Source organism: Vidua macroura, chromosome Z (assembly GCF_024509145.1).
Source record: "Vidua macroura isolate BioBank_ID:100142 chromosome Z, ASM2450914v1, whole genome shotgun sequence".
In the NCBI taxonomy this organism is placed as follows: domain Eukaryota; kingdom Metazoa; phylum Chordata; class Aves; order Passeriformes; family Viduidae; genus Vidua; species Vidua macroura.
The window spans coordinates 15578630-15602193 of record NC_071611.1 but is presented as its reverse complement, the minus strand read 5'-3'; the positions used below and the strand labels follow the sequence as shown (position 1 = coordinate 15602193).

General features: G+C 36.6%; 1 protein-coding gene across 2 annotated transcripts in view; it reads left to right on the top strand.

Moving 5' to 3' along the window:
• Nucleotides 1-23564, top strand: part of VPS13A (vacuolar protein sorting 13 homolog A) — a 105765-nt gene that overhangs the window by 33870 nt on the left and 48331 nt on the right. For both annotated transcript variants that reach the window (XM_054002516.1, XM_054002517.1), the window contains exons 23-39: nt 590-728; nt 4829-4913; nt 6592-6764; nt 8411-8567; nt 8919-8998; nt 9255-9314; nt 9394-9550; nt 9972-10088; nt 10170-10273; nt 10715-10882; nt 11521-11828; nt 12537-12684; nt 13597-13747; nt 18596-18720; nt 19465-19634; nt 20233-20453; nt 21617-21849. In XM_054002516.1, the coding sequence (XP_053858491.1) occupies nt 590-728; nt 4829-4913; nt 6592-6764; nt 8411-8567; nt 8919-8998; nt 9255-9314; nt 9394-9550; nt 9972-10088; nt 10170-10273; nt 10715-10882; nt 11521-11828; nt 12537-12684; nt 13597-13747; nt 18596-18720; nt 19465-19634; nt 20233-20453; nt 21617-21849 (2596 nt within the window). The remainder of the gene's footprint in view (nt 1-589; nt 729-4828; nt 4914-6591; nt 6765-8410; nt 8568-8918; nt 8999-9254; nt 9315-9393; nt 9551-9971; nt 10089-10169; nt 10274-10714; nt 10883-11520; nt 11829-12536; nt 12685-13596; nt 13748-18595; nt 18721-19464; nt 19635-20232; nt 20454-21616; nt 21850-23564) is intronic.

Here is a 23564-nt window from a genome sequence, read left to right as displayed (position 1 = left end):
TTATTCTTTTATACCCTATATTGCTATATGCTTATTCCTTTGTTAAATATCTAGACTATTGCTATAATCTGCTTAACTATACATGAGTTCTAGGAAGTATTTTGTATTCTTTTTTAAATGTTTTGAGCCCTAAACATTCATGTAATAAAAAACCCCTCCACCTTTTCTTCTGCAAAAGACTGTGTAAAAGCTCAGTTATGAGTTTTACGGTAAGTAATTAAATTCATGAACATGAAGGGGGCATTTTCTGATTGTAAGGAAACTGTGCCTAATATAACCAAACCGGAAGTGGTTATGAATACTATTTGTGGTCCTGATCCACAAGATTTTGTAGCAAATGGAATCTAAATTATGCTACTAAGTGGAGAGTTGCTGATGAAGTAACTTTTCTGTGTGCAACAGAAGAGTTGCATGTATATATACATATACATATATGTATATAAGCACAATACATGCAGTGGTTACATGAAGAATTTTCTGACCCTGAAGACTTTCATGTTTTTCAGAAGAAAAATAATGTGAGCTTTGACTGAAATAATTTTGAGATTAATTAACTGTGGAACTTCTGACTTTGGTTCTTTAAAAACAGGTTCAAACTGTCAGGACAGTTGCCTTTACTTTCTATTCAAATATCAGACCAGAAGGTGACAAGTATCTTGGAGCTGATTGATAGCATTCCTAAGCCAGAAAGTGCACCTCCTACCAGTTCTCCTCCAAAAATGACTGAGGTAAGATTTTTAAAAGAGATTTCATTAAAAATTATCAGAAAAATACCTTCTTGATATTAGCATTCCATTTTTGAGAGATGCACAAAAAAATTATGAACAAGCATTGACTTAGTGCCTCTTGAAAAAGTTAGCTCTTTCTCTAAAGCTGTAGAAAATTTTCTTTCTGTTTAGTTAGTTTATTGTGAACTTTAGCCAGTAATTACGAAATAATTGTCCAATGTTTGGATCAAAATAGAACCCCTCAGTTTTACTACTATGGGAATTAATTTGTAGTTCATAATAATCTTGACTAACAAGCATACTCACTTTTGTTGAGGATTAGTTCAATTGTACCTTCAAATTTACAAATGTATCATAATGCTGCAGACTTTGGGTTCAGCTGTTTTGTGTAGTGAAGAAAACATTAAAATGCTGAAATTTTTGAAGTTCAAGTATTATGTGATGTTAGATGAGAGTTACAAAAGCCAAACAAAAAATACTCACTATCTGTTTTATAAAGAGTGCCTGCTTGGCAAAAATAGCAGGTTTTTTTCAGCCGACTTCAGTGCTTTTCCCATTTCAAGTCCTTTACACAATGTAGCTCAGGGGTGGAAGTTTTTCCTTGTGCTTGTATCAATTAGGACTTTGGAGAGTGGTTCTTGCTCTTTCACCACCCCCTTTCCTTGGTGAAAATGGTTTGGGTCACTGTTTTATACCTTCTTCAGAGCAGAAGTTTGCCCCCTTCTTATTATTCCTGAAAAATATATTTCACCTTTTGAGCTGTTCTTAACAAAATTAGGATAATTAACTCACAGTTACTAATTTTTGACATGACTAGTCTTTGTGATCTGGCTATGTTGTATATGTGTGTAAAGCAGTCATATTATTAGAATGTATGTGAACTTTTTTAAAAAAGTCAAAGACAAAGTTTGGCTGTCCATTTTTCTGTTTGTAAATACTTCTAACAATCTGTTATTTAGTAACTCATGAACTTGGTTCTACAGGAATAATGGTCATCTTTGTATTGTTGTTTTTTTTTTTATTATTATTTGATAATTATCTTTCCATCTTTGTACAAATTATTCTGCACTGTTCTGCAAAGCTGTTACTGCAGTTTGGTATTTTCTGTGGGTTATATTAGCATAATATTTAGTAACAGTAAATGCAACAATTAGATATGCATACCTATTGGAAGTGTATATATACAGTGAAGGCTGTTTTTCTTCATGTGGTTCTTGCCATCTCTTTAGTGGTGCCATTAAAATTTTAGCTAATTACGACTTCTTTCACTCTTCGTGTACTAATAGTATACCCAGCCAAAGCCACCTTAGTCTCTGTTGTTTTGTGCAACTAATCACAGACTAACTTTTTTTCAGGGTAGGTATTGGGACTTTGCTTTTACATAAATAGAATTTGCATGTATAAGATGCACATTGTCCTGTGCTTTCTAACAATGACTATACTTGAATTTAATTATAGAATTCAACTGTTACATCTGAGATATTTTAAGTGACCTTGAAGTAGTTAGTATTACCTGTACATTAGTTGTGATATACAGTAGATGAGGTGAGGAAAGACTGTGGACCAAGTATAAATATATTTGCATTATATGTGAATCCATAGCAAAACTTAGGCTTTAACCTGTCTGCTCAAGCTTCCTTTTACTTCAAAATATAACAGACTTCAATTGCTGGTTAATTCAGTTAATTTGAGTGGATTTTGTACTTTGATGGTGGCAGGTGTACTACCATGCTTTCATCTTTACAGCTGTATTTCTTCTGAACTTTGTTAACATCCCATCATTTCTGAACTGAAAAGAATGTGAAATTCTTTTCAGACTGCTGTTTTCTTCTTTACATTCTGAGTTAGTGGTGGAAGTGTTCTTGAGCTGTGAAAATGGAAGACATTTTGGAACATTCTACATTTTTGTGCTCAGCATTTTAGTCTAAGAAGACATTTCAGTGTGTAAGACTATTTTTCATTATTTGGTACTATGAAGTCAAATTTCAGTTTTTTCTCCTTGTTTTCTTAGAATGTGGAAGTCTTACAGATGAGACATTTTCACATATTTCTTAAAAACTTTGTCTATTTATTACTTGTAGACATGAATATATTCAGTAAAGTCAGATTACGTAGGCTGGAGACGAGAGAGATGTGGGAATGTTGAGAGTGAGATTAAAAATGTAGCCTTGAAACAGTATTCAAGATTAGTGTCTCTTGTTGCCATAATGTATAGATTTGATACTGTGACATTGTAAATAATTGTCTGAGCCTGACCTTTGAAACGTGCAGTTTAAACGGGAGAGGCGAAGGTGTGGTGCAGGGAAAGAATTGCTGTCAACCGTGTAGTCCAGGGTCAAAGGCACTCAAGAAGAAAGGGCACACAGTGCATGGTTCTCTTACTTTGCTACTTTGCGCAAGGCACATGTGTAATACATGTGCATATGGAACTTGCAGGTGAGAATTCTTTATGAACTCAGATTGCTGAGATTGCTTTCTGAGACTTGATGATAAATAAATCATTTGGATAGTAAGAGCATTTAATTCTATCATATATGAAACCACGTGGAGAGGATTCCTGTTCTAGAGTGCACTCTAGTGGCATGTCACACATTTTCAGTTACTATTCTGAATTGTGCATAACTGCATTTCACAGTTGAAGACTCCAAATCATAGATTATCCTGGCTTGGAAAGGACCCATAAGGATCATTGAAGTCCAGCTCTGGGCCCTGCACAGGACCATCCCTAGGACTCAACACCATATACCTGAGAGCATTATCTAAACACTTGTTGAACTCTCTCAGGCTGGTGCATTCACCACTTACCTGGGGAGCCTGTTCCAGTGCTCAACCACTTTATCGGGAAGGGCTCTTTTCCTAGTATAAACCTCCCTGACACCCCTTCATGCTATTCCCTTGAGTCCTGTCACTGGTTACCAGAGAGAAGGGATCGGTGTCTGCCCCTTTGCTTCCTATTCTGAGAAAGATGAGAACTACTGTGAGGCCTTCTCTCAGTACCTTACTAGTTTTTTTGTTTTTCCCTAATGTCTGAAGCAGTGCAATTCAATGAGGCAAAGTGCTAGATTCCACACTTGGGTCACAACAGCCCCAAGCAGTGCTAAAGGCTGGGGACAGAGTTGCTGGAAAGCTGCCCAGCAGATAAGGAACTGGGGTGCTGGTTAACAGGCAGCTGAACATGAGCCAGTGTGTGCCCAGTTGGCCAAGAAGGCCACTGGCATCCTGGCCTTCCTGCTGGCCACAGCAATAGTGTGGCCAGCAGGACCAAGGCAGTGATTGTCCCCCTGTCCTTGGCACTGATGGGGCCTCACCTTGAATCCTGTGCTCAGTTTTGGGCTCTCATTGTGAGAAAGACTGAGGTGTTGGTCTTTTCTCCCAAGTAAAGAGTAACAGAATAAGAGTAAATGGCCTCAGATTGCTCCAGAGGAGGTTTAGATAGGATATTAGGAAAATTTTTTCACCAAAACGATTGTCAAACATTGGAGCAGGCTGCCCAGTGGATGACTCACCATCCCTGCAGCTATTTAAAAGGCTTGTAGATGTGGCATTTAAGCTTACCACTAAACCATGTCTCTTGCCATGCTAGTTTTACAGTTGGACTTGGTGATCTGAAGGGTCTTTTCTAACCTAAATATTTCTGTGATTCGATGAAACAGAAAGCAGTCCTGTCTGCTCTAATGTTTTGTGTATCTCTTTTTTCTTTTTTCCCCACCCAGCACTTATGTTATTTTCGTAAAGAACTGTTGATCTTTATTATTCTCTGAAGTTGCTGTATTGTAGTCCTTTGAGGGACTAGGTTTTGTCTTTTATGACTTTTCTTATAATGTGCCATTTCTAACTATCTTTTGGTCTGTGAAGTTGAATGTTTGAACCTCTTCACTGTGTTTTGTAGTGTGTTCCCTCTAGATAGATGCAAGTGCAAAAGCTGCTTCTTCTAGCTATTTTACGCCTCATTTCTCCCCATGCTTATAATGTGTTTAATTTTATTGAATGTCACTTAAGCTAAGTTTCCCTAAGTTGTAAAACTTGGATGTAGCATATATGCATGCAATAGCATGACCAATAAATACAAGAAAAAAATTCTATGATGTCTCCTGTTTCAGGCTACAGTGTCCCCTGTGCTTTCAGGACCACATTTGTCTCAAGGCGTGTATCCTGTTTTGGATCTTCATTCATTTGCTGAGTCAGGTAGTATATAATTTGTTTTAAAGTCTTGCTTAAGGAGCGGGTCAAATCAAGAAGTTTTTGAGTTCTTTGAATTAATTTATTATTCTTGCTGTAAGCAAGGATATGGGGCTTTGTTTCAAGTTTTTGAGGGCTGAGTAGTGTTATATTCTGTTTAGCTTATAAATAGCTTGATACTGTACAAACTACTTGAGTATTTTCTCATAGCAATAAAATTCTGTATGCTTGTTTTTGTTGTTTCCTTCCTGAGGGTATAGTAGTAAATTTTGTTTGGTACGGTGGGTTTATTTTTGTCTGCATATGTTACTGCAGATCTGTATTCAGGGCATTTGAAGTAATATGAAATTTTTAGCTTTAGCATGTACTTAGTTCTCTGATGATGGTTTTAATTATTTTCTTATGGTGAAGGATTTCTCTCCTATTTAGGTGGATTTGTTTAAATTACAGATAGGGAAATTATGACCATTAGAAACTGCTGTGTTTTTATAAACAAACATTTTGACTTGTACTGGATAAAGCAGAAGATTGACCGTGGGAGAACCAGTTGTCTTCAATACCACCTTGCTGTTCAAAGTAGCTTAGCTAGATAACATTTCATCTAGTAGTTACATTAGAAAAATAATCAAATATATCAGTGTTATTTCAGTGTCAGTCATGTTTGTGATGCCAAACACTCAACTGGAGAAACAGACTACTACTCCTTTCTCAAGTTAATGATTTGTGTGGTTAGCAAACTCTAGCAAAATTATCAGCAAAGTTATGTCTATTTCATAGCTTTAAATTTGGCGTGTATGCAGTATGTGTAAAAATATGTATTTATGCATCTACATCTGTTTTTATATAAGCTCCTTTAAGTGTCCAACGGTAGAGTGGAAATGTCTTTCAGTTCTTAAATGCTAGGCTGAAGTGAGAATGCATGCTAGCAACAAGTAATTTGAGAAAGTAATAGCTAGACTTAGATTTGAATCAAGTCTGATTTTTAATCTATACTATACAGTCCTTTTAAGTGATTTATGTTAGTTCTCTATCTTCACCTTCCAAAATCTCAGGGCTGCTTTTAAGCTTTACAAAATACTTCATGTAATTTGTTAAGTTTTTTTAGAAGGATATTTCTTCCACAATTACCTTATACTTCAGTGTTTATGATTTTGAGGTGAAGAAGACCTTCACAAGACAATCTATAGTGCAATCTATTTATCTTGGTTATATTTCTGCACTAATGTAAAGTAGATTAAAAGCTTGATAATTCTTAGGAGTCTCTCTGAAATGGGAAATCTACAGCAGTGAGAAATCCCAAGTACTGTGGCTGATAATGAGGCCAAGGCTCCTGTACTGTCAACAGCAGTCTGATCAGCAGATGAGTTAAGCTTTTAGGTCACACTGAAGGCAAGTCAAAGCATCGATTGTGCTGTAAAGCCAGGAGAGAATGCTGATGAAAGAATTAGCTAATGAGATCTGAAGTTTATGATGACATGGAGGCAGCTGTAGGTGGGTGTAAAGTTGTGGAGGCAGGCATTGAGATTGTTATGGAAACAGATTTGATTGTTAGTTGTCAGTTAGATTCTTGTACATTTAAGCTTTTTACATTTAAGCTTTTAGATGTAAAAACTCTAGGTCATAATACTGTAAAGTATTGGCTGTGTAAACTGCATATGTAATGTTGTTGTGAATTAATCCTTAGAATCAGAAGAAGAATTTTATGATGCTCTAAGCAGTCCTGTGGAAGATATGCCATTTTTTGAAGTCTCATCTGATTCCCTCAAGCAGGCTGTCAGTACCAGGCGAAAAAACCTACACAAACAAGAATCTCTGAAAAATATGACAGATTTCCAGCTAAAGTTTGAAGTAGCTGAGGTAAAATTATTTTTTTAAAATTTCCCTGAAGCACAGCAGGACTGTGATTTTTTTCCATATTTGTTGTATTTATAATTCTACATGTGGAGAGATACTAATTCCCCATTTTTCCCTGAAACTATTATGCAGAGTTTTTTCCAAGTCATAATTGTGCTTCTTTATCCTTGTCATCACTGAAGCACTTTGATTTATCCACTTGACTTCCCAACTCACTTTTTCACTGAATTTTCTTTACCTATGTCTCAGAAATCACATTACATCTTTGTTTAGCTAAATAGGTGCTTGTGGCACCTTTTTTCCAGATAATGCTGTGGTCAATGGGAAAACTTTATTTATGTTTTATGTTGTAACAAACGCCTTATTTTTCTGTTCTAGTTTTTCCCAGATTCTGTCGTCCACACATGTAAATCTGTAGCACCTTCATTATGAAGAGTTTTGTGTGTTCTTGCTGGTGGGGGGGGAAGAGTACTTTATCCAAATGCAAGAACACTTGCTAACTGTATCAATTCTATTAAAAGAGGTGACCTCTTAACGCTACCATTAATTTTGTCATTAGACCGTCATGGACATGACACTGGTATTCCTGCAGCTCAGTGTATTTTACTTTACATTTATTTTAAAAATAAGTCATACTAATTCAGTTAACTTTACAAATTTTGTTTTATGCTAGGGCTTACAGAATGTCTTCAAAACACCACAGCTAACTTTTATATTACTATATTATAATATTATATATAGTAATACTATATATTATAATATAGTAATATATATAGTATAATATAGTATATATATAATATATATATAATATAATATAGTACTATATATATTATAATATAGTAATATTATATATTACTATATATTACACCTTTCCTACAAATAAAACTGAAATGTACTGTTTATGTGATGATAAGACCTTATTTAGAACTACTAGTCTAAAATGAGGATGCTATGTTTTACATTATTTTCTAATGACAACTAACTTACAATCTTTAAGAAAAAAATAATTTGGGAATCTATTAGAAATCACCTCTGTTTTCCTCATAGTTTCAAATTGCTTACTGGGTTTTGTTTTGATTTTCCTTATTTGTAGACAGCATTACATGGAAAGGAAGAATACATATATTTGTTTAGTTGTCAAAGTCAGATACAACAGCTCAGCTACGTATTTATTTAACAACAGTATTGTCATGCATTGATGAAAATGTAGTAAATCCTCTTGCCAGATGTTCAGCTTGGGAATCTAACTCTTAGCAGGAGAATTCAGAGAAATTCCAGTGAAAGTAGTAAACACTTTGTGCTGACTGAAAATCTAGTTTTGACTGTATTGAACATTACTGAGTGCTGTGCAGAATTTTTTTGAAAAATAATTTAGTTTGTGCAACTGTTACTTTGGTATTACATACATGCATGTTTGAAGTCTTTGTTTTAATAACAGCAACCAGTACTGCTTGTTGAATTGTTTATTTTTCTTCAAGGCATTTGCTGTATAGAGTTAAATGATCAATACGCAAATAGACATTAACCAATAAAATTGAAGTAAATATATTATATCGTGTATAAAAACTAAGCAGTTTTTATACTTCTTATCTATACTTCTTATATCCCTTACTAGTTTTGGATGTGTATTTTGGTTCTTTTTTTTTTAGGTCTTAATTAAATTATGCCGTCTTACTGGTGATACTGAGATGCCTGTGCTCCAGCTTGATATTTTGGGCTTAGGTACTGAACTTAAAATGAGAACATTTGACATGACTGGGAGTGCTTTCCTTCGTGAAGTTGGTCTTCTGTGCCCAGAGTATATTGGTAAGTATTTATAATTTGGTCAAGGAATTCTTCACAAATAACACTGTGAATTTGTCTTCAAAAACTCTGTAGGACTTTTGTAAAATAAGGAAGATTTGCTTCCTAACTTAAATGCAGGACTGAGGGCAAGTAAATCAGGAGCTCATCCGCTTTTTAGTGCTTTGGTAAATATGCTGGTTATTATTGTAGCCTTTTAACTATTATACGTCTGCAAAAGAGGTTTTTTTATTAAGCAGCAATGACAGCTAGTAGCCTTACTGGCAGTTTATAGATGAAGAAAGTCTTGATTTTTTTTTTTTTTTCTTTTAAAATAAGTAATTTTCTGTATTCTCTTTTTTCTTATTTTTTTAGATGATAATGACAAGCCAGTTTACATAATTACTACACTGGATAATGTAGAAGATGATCTTCTCACTCTGGAGTATACAAAGGTTAGGAAGCAGTAGACTTTGCTTTTGAATTGTAAGCCTGTCATAAGCATCACATTAATAATGCATCAGATGTTGAAGCTTTTTTCCTTACTTATTGATGTTTTTAATGTCTTGAGTGTCATGTGGAAAGTCTCTCTGCTCCTACAAAGGAATAACTTTTAAGTCTTAAGTTGTAGTGGATTTGAAAATAAGTTTTTTTTAATGAAATTTACAAACTTCTGATTTGTTTGCTTTATGTACGCTTCTGGTGAAATAGACTGATATTAAGGGACCAGAACTGAAAACTGTCTGTCAGAATGTTCTACAGAAAATAAAGGTATGAAAAGTTCTTTTTAATATAATTTCCTCAATTTGGAAGGAGAGGCATACTGGATAAAAAGAAATTTTTCTTTTAGGTGAACTTTTCTTCTCTAGATGTTCATTTGCATACTGAAGCTCTGCTGAATGCTATGAACTATCTGAATAATCTCCTGCCTAAACAAGGAACTAAAGTTGTGGAAGAACCAGTCCATGAAAAACCAGAGGAGAAGAAGGATGTTCTTAAAAAATTAAGTAAGTTTCTTTATTTTTTCCTCCTTTCATTCCTCTCTCTTCACTTAAGTAAGAAATAAAACAAATGTACTTTCTATTTTTGCAAGCCTGTCAATGATGTTTGATATGAGAAATTTTGCTTCAAATTATATATATTTATATGGTTGTATCCTTAGCGATGTGCAGTTTTCTGACATATAGGTCAAGGCATACCTTTGCTATGTAAAGCGCTAAGTCAATGTAAATAGAAAAGCCATAAATTGTTGTCAGGTTTTTATAGTTTCTTTCCTGGTATGAATTAAAGCATTTGATGGCCTTATGGTTATTACCTTATACTTGAGGAGCATTAACCTCTTGCTTGCTGTGCAGTTCAACGGGATACCAAAACAGTACATGTCCTCATTGAAGAATGGTAACTTTTGTTATTTTTTATTTCCCATAGCATCAAAAAAATCGAAGTGTGAAGATGTTATTGACCTCATTATCTGTGCGGATTTATCATGTTTGCGTATTTTTATCAGAGAGAAAAACCGTAGAATAGCTGAAATTCACATTGAAGGTAGGAACAAACCTTTAATCACAAAGACACAAAACTTTGTAACCATAATAGTGTATAGATTTTGTATATCTTGTTTTTGAGGTCTGGATAGCCAAGTGATCATGAAGAAAGCAGCAACTGATGTGACTGCAAAATTGAAGAATATCAGTATTGTGGATTCTGATGAGAAAGCATTATATAAAAAGGTAGGCATATGCATGTATTGTTGATTTTCTTTTTGAATGGATGCTAAATTAAACTTACTTTTTAGACTCTCTACTGTGACTTTTTTCAGTCATGTTTTATGTATTTGTTGGGAGTAGTATTCTTGATATGACAGATTGATTTTGCTCCCACAACCAGTAATTATTAGACCAACATTAATTTGTGCAACTGTGATATTTAGCTGCTCATTGTGCCTCTTACTGTGTTGACTTTTGTGAAGAGAGTTATTCAAGCTGAAATGTCAGCTGAATATTTTCAGCTATTTCAATGGATTTTTAAAATTTGATTTTTTTTCATACATTGTTGAGATACCTGAAGTAAAAATATCTTAGTGGTGTGAGGCACTACATTCTGTTTTGAAGTTAAGTTTCTCCAGTATGTAAGTTTTTACAGTTAAGATACTATTTTTTTTTCTTCTTAAGGCTCTTTACATCACAGAAAAAGAAGTCTTCAACTTCAGAATGGTATCATATGTAAATGCTACAGATGGCATTGCATATACAAATATGGATGTTGTTGACAATCGTATTTACCTAACTGTTGGGTGTATTCAAGTAGTTTTTGTCAACAAGTTTGTTTCGTCTGTTTTGGTAAGTTAAATTTTCTGGATGCTGTTTCTTATCATCCAGGTGAAGTTGTCAGAGCAAGAAAGGGATAAATGTTCCATATGGGGTGGTGTCAATTTGTGTAAGAGCTCTTATTATATAAGAGCTTTACTGGGCTTGATGGTTGGGCTTGATGGTTTATTTTTCTTCTACATATGTTTGTTACTGTGGAGCAGATGAGTAAGCAAGAAGATTTACTATTGTTAATAATAATGTTTTTCTTAGATAGCTTGTCACAGCTGTTAAATATACATACCATTCATTATTTATAGCACTGAAATATAAGTAAGAAACAATGAAAATTAATGCCCTTTCCATAAATACTGCTAAGTAAATCTTCTGCTGCTCATATGATTAAATAAAATGTAATTCCTACAAGTCATGTTACACGGTCATTGCTCTTACCATCTAATTTTCCAAATATTTGGTATAGAAATTTATTTTTATATATGCATGATTTATCATATTTGAGAGAAGAGTATCCTCTTAAAGAATTTGGACAAAATGTATAGCAAAAATAACATTTTAGGATGGTTCGCTATTTAAATAACTATGATTCATAGTGTTTTTGAAGTACTGTAATTCTTAATAACTAATTCCTGAGTTATGTATTCCTTTCCTAGGCTTTTATAAATAACTTTCAAACTGCCAAGGAAGCTCTCACTGAGGCAACTGTTCGAACAGCAGAGAAAGCAGCTACAGGTGTAAAAGAGTTAGCAGAGCGTAGTTCCCGTTTGGCGCTGGATATCAATATCAAGGCACCTGTTGTGATAATTCCACAGTCAGCAATGTCTGCAAATGTCCTGGTGGCTGATCTTGGTCTAATCACCGTGAAGAACCAATTCTTTATTGCTAAAACAAAAACACGGTGTAGTCTTCCACCTGTTATTGACTCTATGACAGTGAAATTGAGTGAACTGAAGTTATACAGGTAATGTAATGTCAATTTTTTTAGAATTCATTTAATCCTTTTGGGATTCTTCAGTTAGAGAGCTTCAAGGAGTAGTTAAATAATTAGTTAATGGTTTGTGACTGACAGACTGTTATCTTGGAATATAACAGCAAATTAATATTTTTTAAAGCAATGAAAATTTACGGTTTAGGTAAAAGAGCAATCTGCACATCTTTAAATAGAAGTAAATATTCAGGATAAATTGTGTAGTACTGTAGAGTTATGCATTATTCATTACTTTGCAGTAGGCTACACCTATTTGTATTAGACTGTTTTGATGAGATTTTCAAGCTATGCATAGCAGTAAAGGTCCTCAGTTAAATAGCTATTAAGAATTTTTGAAAATGGTCCTTGGTGCAGGGGGTTCATGGAGGGAGAGGGAATGCAAGGGGCTTTTCAAACACAGTTGAAGAGTACTGAAGAAAGAAGGAATTTTTCTCCACTGGAGAGCAGGTAAGAGGTCCTGACTTGCAAGGGTTTGTGTGTTGCATGCCTGGTATGTGCCTGATACCACCTCCCTACAAAGGAAGGAGGTCTACTTGGTGGAGTAAGGCTTCAACTAGAGCTATTTGGAGTAGTATAAAGGCAGTTTTATAGCATTATTTAAAAGGATGAGGAAAAGACAAAAATGTGGCTTTTAGAATGCGAAATATGTGAAATCTGGGAGTGTTTTGCTTCTTTTCACAGATCTTACTATGAGCAAGATGCTTTGCAAACTGAAGTACAGTTGCTACAGCCAGTCAATCTGGAAGTAGCTGTTGAACGAAATTTAGCTGCTGCGTGGTATAATGAAGTTCCTGATATTGAAATATCCGGCCGACTTAAGCCTATGAATGTAAGCACTTGTTTCTGAAAGCAACTGTTAAAATATTTGTGGAAAACAGATACATTTTTCTCTATAAAAGTCCAAGCTCAGTAGTTAAAGTACTGTACGATTTCAAGACATTAAGGTAGAACAGCTTTTGTTGTTTCACAGGGGAAAAGGAAATGAATAGATTTCAGGTCTGATTTAAGGTGTGTATTTCATTTGCGATACTCCAGCTAGACTTTGTACTGTGAATTACTGTTACTAGTTAAAAATGCTTATTCTATTCTTGCCTTTTATCTGTCAGTGTCTTCCAATGAAGGATTGGAAAAGTTGGGGTTTATTGGTTTGTTCAATTGCAGTGCTGAATTTGTCCCTCTGAATAATTATTAGCCTGAATAGTTATTAGTGAGCTGCTGTGTCCCATAGACACTCACAGATCTATGGGGCCAGATGGGATTAATCCTAGCATGATTTAAATCTAACATTAAAAAGAGAAGTAAATTGAAATTTAAACAGCACATAATTTAAATTTAACATTAAAAATAGAAAGGTTGTGAAGTGTGTGAGGAAAACCAATTTGCCAGATTTTGAAATAAAACTCATAAGTATTACTGTAAAGTGCCTTGTGACTAAATGCAGATAAAAATTTTGGTCAACTATTAGTCAAACTGTATGTGTATGTGTTCTGACATTCCAGTTTCTAAACTGTAACTTGGTAGGGAAAGTTTGTAGATGAAAACAAAATAACGTGTGACTGATTTCTGATTTCTAGAAATTACTGTAAGGAGTTGTGTGAATTTGAGAAAAATGTTCAGGGTCCTAAACAGAAACTCAGATGAGATTAATTTGATTTATCTGTTTGCTTGTAAGCTCAGATTTTAGTTACCACAAGTTATGCGAACAGAGTTGTTCTGATTTCCATTCCAATCTTTTTCAAAGCTTATTCTCAGTCAGGAAGATATTACCACAATACTGAGGACACTAAATGAAAATGCAGGTGAAAGCTCTGGTGCCTCAACAGCTTTGCCAGAATCGAAAGCATCAACTAGTCATTCTAGTGAAATGCAAGGTACTTCTCAGCACACTGCAGGTAATATTTTCTAAAATTACATCATCTGGCATTTTTAGGTATTATTGTCAATATATGGCTTCTGTTGGAATTGCATCTAAAAATGGATGCCAGATTAATCTATGTACACCAATATTGTAGAATCACAGAATAATTAAGTTTGCAAAAGACCTTCAAGATCATCAAATGCAACCTTTGACTAAACACCACCATGTCAACTAAACCGTAGCACTAAGTGCCATGTCCAGATCTTCATCTTCCAGGGATGGTGATTCTACCACCTTCCTTTGCAGAAATTCTTCTTGATGTCCAGCCTGAACCTCTCCTGTCTCACCTTGAGGCTGTGTCATCTTACCCTGTCACTCGCTACCTGTCTGTGAAAAGAAACCAGCTGCCCATCTTGCTACAACCTCGTTTCAAGTAGTTGTGGGGAGCAATAGGGTCTCTCTCTCTGAGCTTCCTTTCTAGCCTGAACACCCCCATCTCCTTCAGCCACTCCTCATATAACTTGTGTTCCAGACCATTCGGCAGGTCCATTTTCCTTCTCTGGACATGTTTCAGGACCTCAGTGTCTTTATTTGGTGAGGGGCCCAGAACTGGAAACAGGATTTGAAGTGAGGCCTCTCTTTCAGTACTGGCTGAGTACAGCCAGACAATCACTGTCCTGGTCCTGCTCACCACACTGTTGCTGATACAGGCTAGGATGACATTGGCCACCTGGGCACAGCTGGCTCATGTTCAGACACTACTGACTAGCATTCTCAGGTCCTTTTTCTCTGAGCAGCTTTTCGGCCACTCTGTCTTCAGCCTGTAGCACTGCCTGGGGTTGTTGTGATCCAAGAGCAGGATTTGGCACTTCATACTGTTGTACCTCATGTCATTGGCCTCAGCCCGTTATCCAGCTTGTCCAGACCCCTCTGCCGAGCCTTCCAACCCTCCAACATATCAGCACTCCTGCCCGACTTAGTGTCATCTGTGAACTGACTGAGGGGCACTTGATATCCTTATCCAAATCTTTAATCTTAAGTTGCTAAACTGAACTGGTCCCATTATTGAGCTCTGGAGAACACTGGTGACTGTCTGCCAAGTGGATATAATTCCGCTAGTTACCACTCTCTAGGTCCAGCCATCTAGCCAGTTTTTAACCCAGCAAAGAATTTACCTGTCCAAGCTCTGGCCTGTCAGCTTCTCCATGACTATGCGGTGGGAGAAAGTATTGAAGACTTCACTAATGTACAGGTAGCTGACATCCACAGCTTTAACTAGACATCTCTTTAACTAGATTAGTCATCTAGTCAAAAAAGGAGATCAGGTTGGTCAAGCAGGACCTGCCTTTCCTAAAGCCATTCTGAAACCATTCTGGCTGGACCTGATCCCTTAGTTGTCCAGTTTGTGCCATGTGATTGTACTCCAGATGATCTGCTCCATAACTTTCCCCAGCACCAAGGCCAGACCGACAGGCTTGTAGTTCTCTGGATCTTTCTTTCGTAGATGGGCATCACATTGGCCAATCTCCACTCATCTGGGATCTCTCCAGTTAACCAGGATTGATGATAAATGATGGAGGGTGCCTTGGTGAGCCCCTCTGCCAGCTCCGTCATCACCCTAGGTTGAATCCTGTGTGGACCTATAGACTTGTGAACATCTAAGTGGCACAGCAGTCACTAATTACTTCCTCATGGATTGCAGCAGTTTTCTTCTACTCTCTGACCCTGTCTACCAGCACAGGTGGCCAGTTGCCCAGAGAATAACCATTTTCACTCTTAAAGACTGAGGTAAAGAAGGCATGAAGTACCTCAACCTTTTCCTCATCCTTGATGGCCGGGTACTCCTCCACATCCAATAAAGGGTGGAGATTATTCCTTTGCCTGCTCTTTGTTGTTAATGTATTTATAAAAACACTTCTTATTTTCCTTCACAGCAGTGGTCAGATTGAGATCTAGCTGAGTTTTAACCTTGCTAATTTTCTCTCTGTGTGACTTAACAGCATCCCTTGTACTTTTCTTCCAGTTATCTGCTCCTGCTTCCAAAAGTCATAAACTCTCATTTTTCCCCCTGAGTTCCTCCCTGTTCAGCCAAGCCAGCACATATGGACAGTCTGGTCCTATACCTATAAGATTTCATTCTTAAAGTACATCTAGACTTCATGGACGCCTTTGGTTTTAAGGGCTTATTGCCAAGGGACTGTCTGAACCAGTGTCCTGAAAGTCTGCCTTCCAGAAGTCCAAGATTTTGTTGACACCCCTGTGTATTGAAAACTCTTGTGTCATGGTTGCTGTGCTCAAGATGGCTCCAACCACGGCGTCTCACCAGCCTGTCTCTGTTTCTAAGCAGCAGATCCAGCAGGGCAGCTCCTCTGGTAGGCTCACTTCCCAGCTGTGTTGGGAAGTTATCTTCACACACTCCAGCAATTTCTTAGACTGCCTCCTCTCTGGTGTTGAATTTCCAGCAGACATCTGGCAGGTTAAAATCACCCAGAAGAACAAGGGCTGACGATCATGAAACATCACCATCACATCATAGAATAGTTCATCCACCTCCTCATCCTGGTTGGGTGGTCTATAACAGACTCCCACCAGGATATCTTGCTTTTCAGCCTTCCCCCTGATTGTCACCCATAGGCACTCAACCTTCTCATCACTATCCTAGAGCTCTGTACAATCAAAACGCTTCCTAATGTACAGAGCCACCCCACCACCTCTCCTTCCTTGCCTGTCCCTGCTGAAGAGCTTGTAACCATCCAGTGCAGTGCACTGGTCATCCCACCACATTTCTGTCATTGCTTTCCTGCTGTACAGTGGCCTCCAGCTCCTCCTGTTTGTGTCCCATATTGTGTGCTTTGGTGTAGTTGCACTTCAGTTGGGCTACTGATTTTACTCCTAACACTGGAATCCTACCCCCAAGCTCATCTTAAGTGAGCCTGGTCTTCTTCCATCCCCCTGCAAACCTAGTTTAAAGCCCTCTTAACTCATGCCAACTCATGGGCAAGAATTGTTTTACCCCTTTGAGACAGATGAACCTCATCTGTCCCAAGCAGTCCTGGTATTACATCAATTGCCTTATGGTCAAAACAAGAAAATTCCACTGATGTCACCAACCTTCAAGCATTGTGCTCATCAGGTGGGTTGTCCTGTTCATTTCAGCATTCTTCCCTGTTACTGATGGGATCAAGGAAAACACCACTTTATGCTCCTGTGCCTTCAACCAGTCATCCTGAAGTCCTTTCAAATTGCTGTAGGACTTTTTTTCCTCAACCTCATGATTTCCAATCTGTACAAACAGAAGTGGGTAATAATCAGGGGGCTAAATCAGTCTAGAGGATCTTACAGAATCACAGAGTGGGTCATGTTGGAAGAGACCACAACAGGTCATCTGGTCCAACCCCCTTGCTCAAGCAGGGTCATCCCAGAGCACATGGAATTGGATTTTGTCCCAACAGTTCTTAAATATCTCCAGTGAGGGAGACTCTACAACCTCTTTGGGCAGTCTGTGCCAGTGTGTGGCCATCTGCACAGTAAAGAGGTTCTATTTGGAGCTTCCTGTCCCTAACTTTCTGCCCTGTCCACCTCACTGTCCACTGATCAAAGCAACAGTTGTGAGTTTGCCTGTCAGGATGTTGTGAGAGGCATCATTGAAAGCCTTGTTGGAGTTAAGGTAGACAATAACAACTGCTCTTACCTCATCCATCCAGGTAGTTATTTCATTATAGAATACATCATGTTGGTCAAATGTGATTCCCCTTAGGTGAATCCATGCTGACTACTCCTGACCACATTTTTGTCTTCCTTGGCGATAGAAGAAATGGCCTCCAGAATAAGGCACTCCATCACCTTTGCAGGGATTGAAGTGATGCTGTCTGGCTGGTAGTTCCTTGGGTTCTCCTTTATTGTCCTATTTGAAGACTGGAATGACATTTGGTTCCTTCCAGTCCTCACACATCACTCCTAATCACCACAGCCTTTCAAAGATGAATGTGTACAGTCAGCTCTCTCAGCATTCATAAATGTATCCTATACCATCTGGGCCCATGGTGTTGTGGATGTCAAGGTTGTTCTCTAATCCAGTCCTCCCTGACCAAGGGAAAAGCTTTCTTCCAACATTCCTTTACTCAGGCCTCTGGGTCAGAGATTCCTGAGGGCTGGTCTTGTCAGTGAAGACCGATGTGAAGAAGACATTCAGTAATTCCTTCACTTCCTCTGTTACCAGTGTCCCCCCTCCATCTAGCAATGGTCCCACGTTATCCTTAGTTTTACTTTCCTTATTGGAGAAGCCCTTCTTCTTGTCCTTGACACCCTTGGCCAAATCTACTTCATGATGGGCCTTGGGCTTCATTGTCTCAACTTAGCCTCAACCTCTCTATATGCATTACACTACATCTCCTATGTATTTCCTGCTTATATGCAAGTAGTGCAGAAGTTCTTTATTCATCGATGCCCCTTTGCCTGTTTTCTTGCTCACTGGCCTCCATTGGGCTGCCAGTTCTTGTGCATTATTACATATGAAAACCAGCAACAATGTGGCAGATGAACAAATGAGGAGGAAAGTGAATTTGTATTCTTTGTAACACTCTTGCACACAGTACTGTGTATATTAACAAGAAGTTGCATATTTGAGTTTTAAAGATGGTAAAAATCCTATGTAGAATATGTAAGGGAGGTGTTTTATATTCTCAAATGTATGATTTTGCCAAAAGTAGTTACATAAAGCATGATAAACATATGCTAAGTGTGGGTGGATTTACATGTGGAGAAAAAGGGGAGTTGCTGTCTTTATGGTCGTAAGTGATGGTATTTTTTTTTAATTTTATTTTCTCCTTATTTGCAGTCAGGTAATTTTCTTAATATTAACCATTTTTCTGATTCCTGAAAGGTGTAACTGTTGTGACATCAGCTGTGGTGGAATTGCATTCACCTATGAAAATAAAAACAACACTAAAACTGGACTTCAGATTTGACTCTCTCACTTTAGTGTTGTATAGTCCAAATTCAAAACAGGTAAGTATAATTTTGGTTACAAAGAGTAATCAACAGCTTTAAAGTTGCCTAGAGTCCTGGAAATTCTGAACAAGAATAGCTTAATTTATGACAGAGAAAGTGTGTTCTAGCAGTAATAACAAATGTGATGGAAATGAGAGAACAGCTATTTTATCTAAATTGCTTGGCAGATACTCCAGGAAATAGAATAACCAGTGGTAGGACATAATACATGGCATCTTCTGTCACCTGACTAAAAATCTGATGAAAATTAATATTAATTTAAAATATAGTTTGGGAGAAAAATATGCAGAGGAATGGAACATATTCATTAGTTACATATAGGGATGGGTACATGGACACACACAAAATAGTGGAGAAAGATTCTTAAATTTGTCAGTAGGAATGCATTTATATTCATCTTGGTTTAAACTTACAAAACTTGTTACCAGACTTCCAACTAAAAGTTTCTAATTTATTATACACTTAGTTCTCTCACTTATGTTAACTTGCTTTAGAAAGATGGTAGAAGGGCAAAGCTTTGCTTTTTGAAAGTTTTGTCTTGTGTGTTGTTGTTGTGGCTGTCTTTTGAATTATTAGTGGGTTTATTTAATTTGTTATTATTGAAAATACCATCAGTTAGAGTAAAACTGTGTATCACACCTATATATATATACACACACACCCCTATATGTATATCACACCTATACCTATATATTATTTTTGCTACCTGTAATGAAATCTACAAATGTTTCATTTAAACAGGTTAACAGTTTGGATCAGAGAGATGACCTTTTGAAGCTTGCAGAGTTTAAATTAGTTCTCATGTCAGCTGCTCTGAAAATGTTATCAGATGGTTCAATGAATGCTTCAGTCAAATTGGCAAACTGTACATTAGATGATAAAAGACAGTCAATCCAGAAGGCTACACCAAGGTCTGTAATTTTACATAACTTACTATTTATTAGAGTTAGACACAGAGTTCATAATCTTTGTTTTATTAGTATTCTCTTAAAACTGCAGTTGATTTAGTGTAGGGGTTCTTAAAGTACTTATTACTGTGCATTTATATATCTCACATGCCTTCTGTTCCACATATCTTTGCAAGAGACCAGTGCTGGATACAAAAAATGAAATAAACTGAACTTTAAATATAAATATAATATGTGCATAGAAAACAATTTTACTTTCCACTTTAATGAAATTCTAAGTAAGACTGAAATAATGTCTCATGAATTGTAACAAACTTCAGTAAAATGTAGTACTTTTGATATGTAAACAAAGAATTACAATGGTTTGTCTTGTTAAATTATTAACATATTTAGTTACCAGTGTATGGGATTCCAGTTAGTTTTAAATTTATAAAAAATTTGTGCTAATCTTGGTATCAGTCATGTTCTAAAATTATTTGTATTGTTTTATAAATTCAGTCTTGTTAATGTATTGCATCTGGAATGAAAATCTTGAGAGTTTTTCAGTATTTGTGGCTGGCTTTTTATTGTTTCATTAAATGCCTCTGTAATTGTCTTTCAGAATGGTGGAAATGAAACATGGATTTGAAAAGAAAGTTATGGTGGATGTAAACTACAAACAGGGGAGAGATGGCACTGTTCTTGATGTTATTGTTCAAGAGATATACCTTTGTGCAAGCATGGAGTTTCTACTTACTGTAGCAGATATATTTCTAAAGGCTAATGCAGAAAGTGCTGCTGCACAGAGAAATCTCAAACAGTCATTACCTGTAAAAGACCAAGGTATATACCAGTATACACTGGAAATAGTTTAAAATCTGCATTTGAATATCAGCTTAATTTTGGTATTGTAATACTGTGTAAAAAATACAATACTCCTTTTATGCTCTTTCCTATGTTTATATATATAGAATAGCTTTTAACCATTGATGTTGCTTTCTTTGCATCATGGAAATAGATTCATGACCTTTAGTCTTTGTTTCCAAATGAAGTCTTGTCTTACTATAGAAAGAAGATACATTTTTAGGTATCTTTAAAATAAAATGAGGTTAATAATGGGGAGTATTATATTGTGCTTACACGTGGAATTGGCCTGCCTGAAATCGCTGCCTGGAACATTTCAGTTGTCCACTGATGTGCATTTCTTCCTACATCAGAAACCAGACTTTTAGCTTGAGTACCTGACAACAAAAATTGGTCAATTATGCATCAGAGCAGGAAATATTCTTTTTATGCTTCCAGGCCTCAGGTAGTTCTCATCAGGTGTGCCAAAGCAAGTCCCTGTTTTTTTGGTGTTGTTTTCCTGTGCCCTAAATATTATAGTTGTGTCCCTGTCCGCCTGGCCTGTTGTGATTATTTGCTGATGATCAAAGTCTGAACAGATAAGGAGGTCTTATGTGAAAGTATGTTTTTATTGCAAGTGTTTACATTAGGCATCAGTAAGGCATTATTGTCCTGTGGAAAAATGAGGGTTTTTCTGCTACTCCAGAGATCAGAAAATGTGCCCAGCATTTTGTAAGACTCTTATCAGACTTGGCAGATGTACGTATGGAGTGAAGCTGATGTATTTGTTAGTGTCAGAGATAGTAACAGTGGTGATACTCCTCATTTTCACTCAACAATGTTTATCCTTTTCATTTTGACAGAGAAGATTTGTGGATGGAGTCTTCTGTTGTACCCAAGAGTAATTAGATATTAAATGGTTTTGTGCCTGTAATGAAGAGCCTAGAAATGTCAGTTGCAGGGATCTACAGATTTGCTAACACTAGTCATGCTAGATCTTACCCCTAAATAGTCAGTGCCTCCCTGTAAGTTACAAGAATTAAATAATTATTGTAATTAATGTTATTAATTATAATAATTATATTAATAATTAAATCACAACAAGAAAATAATTAAGATTTAATCTTTGAACAATTAAACTAATATAATTTATATTTCTGAAGCATCTGTGCAGCCTGTATCTACGATGGAAATGAACATTGTTGTTAAAAATCCAGAGATTGTGTTTGTGGCTGACTTAACAAGAAGTGATGCTCCTGCATTGGTGGTTACAACACAGTGTGAGGTGTTCATTAAAAATAGCCCTGAAAGGTACAACATGACAGCTGCTGTTAAGGAAATACAGATGAAAGCATGTCCATTTCTTCCAGAAGAAAGGAAAGGGAACATTACTACGGTGAGTTTGCAACCATTCAGTGTATTTAAAAGGTGCTGTGTAACTAAACTGAATCTCATTTCTGAAATGTTCATCATTAAAATGTCTACTACAATACAGTAGTGTAGATTTACAGTATAAGTAAAACTTCCTGGCTAACATTTTGTTGATTTTATTCTTTTGTCTGATATGCCTAAAGCATCATCTTGATCTATGGCATTGGGGTTTGCTTTGTATAACAAGCTACAATGCAGAGCCCCAAGGAGTATAATCTTAGTTATCTTTCATATATCCCATGTAAGTGTAATAAATAGAATTTTGTAAGTGTATGCTATATCAAATGCAGTATAATAAATTTGGAGTGCTATCAGTCTAAAACTTTGTATTAAGTAGCTATGTAAGAGAATAACAGTGTCACAAAAAAAAAAAAGGAAGTGCTTTTTGAGAAATCATTTACTTACTGTATGCTGTTCATAAATTCCTTTATGTTAAGGTCTATATATCTATTATAGTAAAGCTGCCTATTAATATTTGGCAACAGAATCAGACTTGTTAATTACTGACCAGGTAAAAATCACATTGATTCCTGGAGCTTCTTACAGCTTTTCTGCCTCTACAGCAGACTGTTCCTCAGTTAACTCTGTGATGATATTGTTGCATCAGAGAAAAAGTTCAAAGTGACTGTATATACAACAGTTACCCATGTCCTCAGACCACAGATGAATTTTGAAGAGCAAAACTTTTCAGCTCTCTGTTAATGCCTGCTTACTTGTGGAGTGATGTAGGAAAGCTGTAAGCAGAAAGGACTGGGGCTTCGCTTTCATCTCAGTTTCAGGTAGAATCATAGCACCTCAGTTTACTCCTTGGGTTTACACAGTCTTTAATTCCACTAAAATGTTTATCTAGTCATTTAGAAAGTGATGCACTAGCATTGATAGCCACAATGCAAGGTTGTTTGACTTCTGGTTTTGTGGCTGGCATATGTGGCATAAATGTTACTTTCTTTGTAGAAAGCTGTTGGACACCAAGTTTTCCCTTGTACAGGAGTATCTTCTGAAGGAATCTCTTATCTCAGACTGTAGAAACAGGAAAAAGACCTGAATCTGACAGGATGCTTGTGCTATAGATAGGGAAAAAAACTTCAGAGGACACTAGTTTCAGTGCTTAAAAGAGTACCTTGAAAGATTCAGAAAGTTCTTGAGAAGAGTAAAAAAAAACCACCAAAAAAACCCACATAATACCTGCAGGTAGGAGCATAACTGCTCCTTTTAAAAACGTGTGTAAGCAAACCTCTGAACCCAGGTTTTTCTGTAAACTAATTTTAGTCTGGGAAAGTGTGCTAGTTTGAAAGCAAACCAATCAGAAATCCCAAGTCAGATATACAATTTAATAGGAAAATTAAAATAAATGCAATAATACAGAAACAGTGAGTTCGAAAACAGCCTGACACTGTGTTCATCAGGGTGTTGGTAACAGTCTGATTAAATGGTGGCTGCAATCCTATTGAAGTGTCAGATGTGGTTCTGTTGAAGCAGTGATCCCGTAGAAGGGTTTGATCTTCCACTGAAAGTCCAGTGGTGGCTATGGAGCTCCTGTCTTCTGGGAATCCAGTGGCCATTTGGGTGTTCAAACTTAAGATTATATCCAGGTAGGAATACTTGGCTCCTCCCCCTGGGCAGAGCATCTTGCAGTAGAATGATGTGATTTTATCAGTCATGCGGTGAGGCTTGATGGCC